Source organism: Folsomia candida, unplaced genomic scaffold, assembly GCF_002217175.1.
Source record: "Folsomia candida strain VU population unplaced genomic scaffold, ASM221717v1 Fcan01_Sc041, whole genome shotgun sequence".
In the NCBI taxonomy this organism is placed as follows: Eukaryota; Metazoa; Arthropoda; class Collembola; order Entomobryomorpha; family Isotomidae; genus Folsomia; species Folsomia candida.
In genome coordinates, this window is record NW_019091233.1 from 218460 (window position 1) to 225227 (window position 6768).

The window sequence follows — 6768 nt, forward strand, 5'->3', positions numbered from 1 at the left end:
AGATACTAAATGCAATTGAAAATGCCAAAATAATTTAACTATCTAATAAGTGAAGGAATTTCTAGCTGTAATTTAGAATCGTTGAAGAGTTCTGCAGTAAAAATATTCGTCTCTCCTAATACCAGTGTTAGCTCGAGTAATGAAAAGGTACGTTAACGGCCACCCTCTCCGAACGGGACTAGCGACCAGAATAGAAAGGTACCAATTTCATATGAAATGTGTAGAATGAGTCAGTCGCCTACCCGGTGAAAGCTATTCTCTAAAAAATAATCAGGCCAGTCGCAGTTCCGTGGCGTATTTAATTAAATTGAATGCAGGAAATGATGACTCTCGAACTCTTCCAATGATACACCTTTAATATTTTATTTCTCACTAATTAATTTCAAACAGAGAAATAATCACACCTTAAAAATTATGTGTGTGTGCTCAAAGGAAGCTAAACGAGAAAGTCATGAGCAGACTAAAAAACTTCTGCCTTCATAAAACAATGTACATTTTCTTGATCACGTACGCAAAAACATTAATGTACAAATTACAAACTAGATGGCTGCTCCGATACTATTTCTATACCAAAACGGGGCAATAATATTCTCATGAAATCCAACAAAATGAATGCACAGTTATGGATTTCACCGTTGGGATGTGTCAAACTATGCCTCATTATTTCTCGCATTGTTCAATAATTCCATTTGACGTTACGGCCAGGGTATTCCGACCTGGGTTTTAATGGGTTGGGTTTTATTGGGTTTTATTGGGTTTTAATGGGTTGTAAATGAATAAAACCCGTTGGGTTATACCATGTTACGTGGGTTTTATTTGGGTTTTAATGGGTTTTAATTGAGTTTTACCTTAAAACTACATTCTAAAAGTTAAATATATCTCTTGTACATTATAAGACGTTATCCCAAAGCAGTTTATTTGATCACTATAATAACACATGCAAATCCGGAAGAAATCAACAATTGACTCCATCCTTTAGCATCACAGATTTCAAATTTAAAAAAAAAACATAATTTCGGAATCGATACAAATTCCCATATGGACAAAAGGATTGTATATGATTGGGATTGAATTTGCAATAATTGTGAATTATTTTTGTCACGTTATTACTAAAAACCTGATAAAACCCATTAAAACCCAATAAAACCCAATAAAACCCATTAAAACCCAATAAAACCCAAATAAAGCCCACCAAACATGGTAAAACCCATTAAAACCCATGGGTTTTACTATTTTTGATTAAAACCCTGGGTTTTTCCGAACCCTGGTTACGGCGAACCAGAGGCGTAACTACCTGCCTTAATTTGGAATATAATCCAGAAAAACATACAAGAGAAAGTGGTGGTCTTATGGTTTCTTGGCAAGTTTTTGACCCATGTTTTTATATTCCTTTCCAAAACTCAGCTGATACTTAAAATAGAATAATAAATTTTTGCACATAATTTCGTGTTAATGTATAATATAAAATAAATAAAATTGGGAATATTTACAATATAGCGGTTTTTTGGCATAATGCATGGGTGGTTTTATGGTTTCTTGGAGCACTTTACAATACATACAGACAATCTTCTTGAAGGTAACAACTTGTTACAATACAGATAGAAAGCGATTGTCAATCCTGATGAATTTGGCACCAGAATTGCTGGGTGTACTCGGACAGGATTATTCACGACGTAGTGTACTCGTACAAATGCTGGGTTCGCTGTATTTTGGAACGCATCTGTGGTATCCCTTAGCCCAAGATGTGTCGCAGGGTGGTCTTGGCAAATGGGGCAAGCCTTATCGTACCTGAAACGATTGCTATGTTAGATGCTGTTGACGATTTGAAGTTAACCGAAACCGCAGTTCAATTTCTCCGTAAGTACGAAACGCTGGGAAATAACGAGCCGAGTTTATCCAGCGCTTTGGAACCTCGGATCGAAACGCCAAACTTTTCAGTCCAATCTTTCTCGATAGATTCGCACATGTAGTCGAGTCTGGAATTTTTGTGTTGTGGCGCGATCAAAGAAGCAAATTCAAATTGATGAGGGGGATTCAAAGAGATAAGAATGTTGGTAATGATAATAGTAGAAATACATTTTATAACTTTATACCCAATTTCGGTTTATAACAAATCCATAAATTTATTTATTTCCCCCATTTCTCACGAGTTTAGTACATAGGAATGAATTTCTTAACAGACCAAACATCATTGGCATCGCAGTCCGAAACAATGACCGCTTTACTATTTTCATACCGGGTTTGCACAAGACATAGGTTCGTCGCCGTGTTAACAACGTGACAAACCTCTCCATTATTTCCGCTGCACGCGTATCTCCATTTTTGCTTCTGTTCCGTCGGATGACACTCAGCTAAGTAGGCGTCACCCCCATTGTTAAAGGACTCGAGGCATAACAGAGTTCCATACGCGCGGAGGGTGAGTGTCTCCCTGTTGACAACCCATTCTTGGTTGGATCGAGTATTTTTGTCAGCACAGTCAGACAGGTAAACGGATCTCCCTACACCGCCGGGGAACGTGAGACATTTATCACTTCCGAGGACAGCGAGTTTGAACTCATTCTCAGTCGGGACTACCTGCATAGCAAGTACACCACAGAGATGGACAATGGTCAGGGACAGTATGCTGCCGATATTTTTGTTGGATGATAACATTTTCATCTGTAAAGTAATATGCGTAATAATTATTTTCTATTTACTCAAACTAACGTGAAGACAAATTTTCGACGAGTGTAGGTACTATACTGCGGTAAGGAGCAGGAAACAGGGTTGATATCTGAGGTAACAATTTTACTATCTGAATCGCTTCATTTTGGTAGCAATTTGGTCTCCTGCTCCTTAGTGCAGTATAGTATTTACTTACCTCCGCCGTTTCTAAAATTATTTAGAGCCTTTGTTTTGTATGAGATTATGCATACCCTCTCTGACAACTGACGTTCTTCGGAGTGATACAAAATTATGAGTAGTCGAGCAGGTCTGAAATTATCACAATGATTAACTAGAATGAATTAATGTTTTTATGCTCACACTAATCGTGTAATGATTAGTATATATTTTTCTAATTGCAGAATGTCTGCAAAGTTCGTTGTACTTATGATAGCTCATTGTGAAATGAGAAATTAATTTCACCATAGCAATGATTCATGAATTAAGAATACGGGAGATGAACTTGGTACTAGTGCTCATTAACATATACAATCAATTAATACGTAATTGGGTTTTGTTCTACGTTAGCACTATTTGCATAATATCCGACCATTCGTTCGACCATAGATTGAATATGTTTATGTCTACTTACATATCCAATTGTGCTTTATTTATCGTAAGTATGATACTCAAACAAGAGTAAGTTACTCGTTATACAGTTACTCTAGGCAGTTCCAAAACCAAGCTAATCACAGTGATCACTTATTATCATTGTTTAATAATTATTATTACTCGAATTATTGTATATCAATCTCGTTTTTGAAATTCAGATTTTCTGTAATTGTAACTGTAATTCACTAGATGAAGAGTAAAGTTGGAAACAATTCGGTTTAATATTTTGCAAATGTTCTATGTTGAAACTCTGGGAGGTTATTTTGCCCCGACTTTTTCACAATTCTGGTAGGCAATAAGGCTTCAAATTGACTGCCACGAATTACAAAAATATCCACGCGATGTACCGTTGTTAACAAGGCGTACTGCAATTCAAATGTTTATCCGCTACAATTATAGTAAACTAGATCAACTAAACGAGTCCGGATTTTCTCTGCAAGTATTATAAAATTTTACCAGGGATGCTTCCAGTGTCCAGATGCGAACTGCATTGCACAACATTATTATCCTTTTCCGAGTTTGATAGGAAGACTACAATTCTACTGTCTGGTTTAAGTTTTCCGTCGATTTTTTTGATAAAATTCAGTCGCTGCTTCTTTCTCAAAAACCGTTCCGATTTCAAATTAGTTTCCTTCTTATTTTTGTCAAATAAATACATGCCCTGGAGATGAGTAAATTTTCGAAGATAAATCGCATTGGTTTTCAGCCAAAAGTTTTGCAAATTTGGTCAACTTCGTAGGTTATGTTGCTATGCATAATTTACGAGATTTGGCACATTTACGACCATTTTAATCCTATTTGGTCCTTGTAAATTTGTCAAGTAAATTACAGATACAAGGTGATGATTCCGAAGGACCTGGGGAAACTATTAAAAATGTGGGGAATCAAATTACGGATATATTTAAGGGGCTCGCTGAAATACCGGCGACAACTCTAAACGCATTGATTCAGGTTATTACACCACTCTTCCAACCATTGCACACTGCCGTGATCTTTGTTGGCCAATCCGTTCTTGGCACGCAGAAACCAAAAACACAAACTTTCATAACCACTCCCTCCCAGTACACGACACTGTGGATGCTGAAGAAGATAAGGACCAGGAAGATGGTGACAGATAACAAGAAGGAATTCGTATTTGAAAAAAATTAGAATTTATTTACGAAGAGAAAATGCTCAATTTGCAGTTTTTTGGCCATAGTTATATTATTAAACTGAATATAAAATTAAAAGATGATGAGTATGCGTGTTTAGCATTAAAATTGAATCAGACTATGGTCGATCCAGAAAGTACTGAGCAAGGGAATTCTCGGGAGGCTAAATGGCCGACCTCGCCATAAACAATAACATGTAGAGTTTGAAAATTCACCGTACGGTCAGTTCTGGACCGATTTTCCAAATTCCGCCCGTTTTGGAAACACTGAACCCTTGCGCGAAATATATAATTTCAGATTTTTGAAATTCGGCCCCACCCACCCGTAATTCAGGTCACAAGGTCAAAAAAACAGGTAACATTTCTATATTGAATTTGAAATTTCTTTCACTGTTTTCGCAGGTCGTCGACGTAAATTCTTGGCGACAATGTCTGAAATAGTCAGGGCGTCGTATTGGCGACTAGTTGGTCACACCCCCTGCTGTTGAGTCATTGTGGGGGCGGTCGAAACTTAAGTCACAAGAATTAAAGAGACAAAAAATTCCCTCCCAACATGGTTTCTGACGTCGCCGCCGCGCATAATCGTACGCACGTCCCCGTTCTTAGTACTGTGACACTGTGGGTGGTCCCATGGCGACGGGGGGTGTGGCAATCAGCGCTTATTCCAAGACCATACCCAAGCACGTCATGCGACATATCATTTTGCTCAGCTTGTCAAGGGGATTGCAATGACATAATTAGAAATTTAAAAACCACGCCCCCTGTGGGTGTGGTCATCGTTTCCTGTAGGATCTTGCCAACACATGGCATGCAGTATATCATTTTTCTCAGCTCCAATGGGCGAATGCGAAGGCATAATTCGAATTTTTAAAACCACACCCCCTATGGGTGTGGTCATTTTCGACTTTTCGAATTAAATTAAACCATGTTATGTGACATATCATTTTGCTCAGCTGGATCATAGGATCTCATCGGAAATATAGAAATTCACAAACCACACCCCCAGTGGGTGTGGTTAGAAGCGACATTGCTAGGTTATAGAAACCATGTCGTGTGACATGTCATTTTTATCAGCTGATTACGTCGATCACGACGACATAATTGAATTTCGAGAAGCCACACCCCCTGTGGTTGTAGCTTCCCTCTGAATTTAACCAAACCACGTCAGAAAATATAGACTTCACGAGAGCTTAAAATTGACAGCCCACTTGCTGGGTTGACCTCTGGCGACTGCCACAAAGGGACGTGGCGTTCAGTGAACATGCACTCCATGGATCCTCATAACTCGATTTCCAAATGTAGAATTCTAATACAATCATTGTGGATGTGTGCAATGCATCGCATGATGTGGTTTTATTTGATTTAGCCGGTAGCGACCCGGCATAAAAACCACCCAACCAGGGGGTGTGGTTTTTGAAATCTGAATTAAGTCACCGTAATCATCTTGGCGTGGCGAGAAAAATGACATGTCACATTACGTAGTTTGGTTAAATTCAGAGGGAAGCGACAACCACACCCACAGGGGGTGTGGCTTTTTTTTCATAGTAATAAATCAGTTACGAATAAAATAGGTGCTTATTCTGCGGACATGTTTCATGACCATTATCTAACCTCAACATCTGTAAAAATAAACATCTGCTTCTAGAAACACAAAATGCTTCAATGCTTATGAAACATTCGGAATTAATAGATCATCTGTCCTGCTTATTTGTTCTGAAAGGCTAAATGGCGCATCTTGCCATAACTATTAACCTGTAAAAATTAAACAAATTCCCCTGGCGTCAATTGGTAATGAAATCTCTTCTTGATGATAAGTACCCAGGTCCCTACTATACTTCCCGCACAGAGAATAATCCATGTGACCTTTTTATCGCCCTGCACTCAGGTTACGAGGTCATAAAACATACAAATTACTTAAAACAGTGAAATATTTTTACCAATTCATAGCGCCCGTTTAGAAATGCTCGTTTCCAAACTACCTTCAAACTCTGCTGCAGTTTTCTACTATTTTGAACTATACCCACGCCCCCTGGAGGTGTGCCTACGGTCGCCATGGGACTAATTATCGATGTATAACCGCACCCACGGTGGGTGTGCCCCAAAATAGGAGCCTTTTAGTCGAACCATGGCATGCGACATATCGTTTAGTTCAAACTGGAGTGTACATGTAAATTGTGAACTTGATTTTGAAAAATAAACACACCCATTGTGGGTGTGCCTCGAAATAATTGGTTTTCAGCGAAACCATATTATGTGACATATCATTTTGTTCGTACTGTAAAGGATAATGATATTATGAAGCA

The 6768-nt window shown here is 38.4% G+C and overlaps 1 protein-coding gene across 1 annotated transcript; it reads right to left on the reverse strand.

The window, feature by feature from the left end:
- Window positions 1–2082: 2082 nt before the first annotated feature.
- LOC110861370 lies at window positions 2083–2976 on the reverse strand. Its single transcript, XM_035844685.1, has 2 exons — window positions 2916–2976; window positions 2083–2658 (listed from the first exon to the last, which is right to left on the reverse strand). The coding sequence occupies exon 2, from the start codon at window positions 2656–2658 to the stop codon at window positions 2152–2154; it is 507 nt and encodes a 168-aa protein (XP_035700578.1). The 5' UTR covers window positions 2916–2976; the 3' UTR covers window positions 2083–2151.
- Between the last annotated feature and the right edge of the window lie 3792 nt (window positions 2977–6768).

Coding starts and splice junctions, on each gene's coding strand:
- LOC110861370 (XM_035844685.1), bottom strand. CDS start 2,658: ATGAAAATGTTATCATCCAACAAAAATATCGGCAGCATACTGTCCCTG.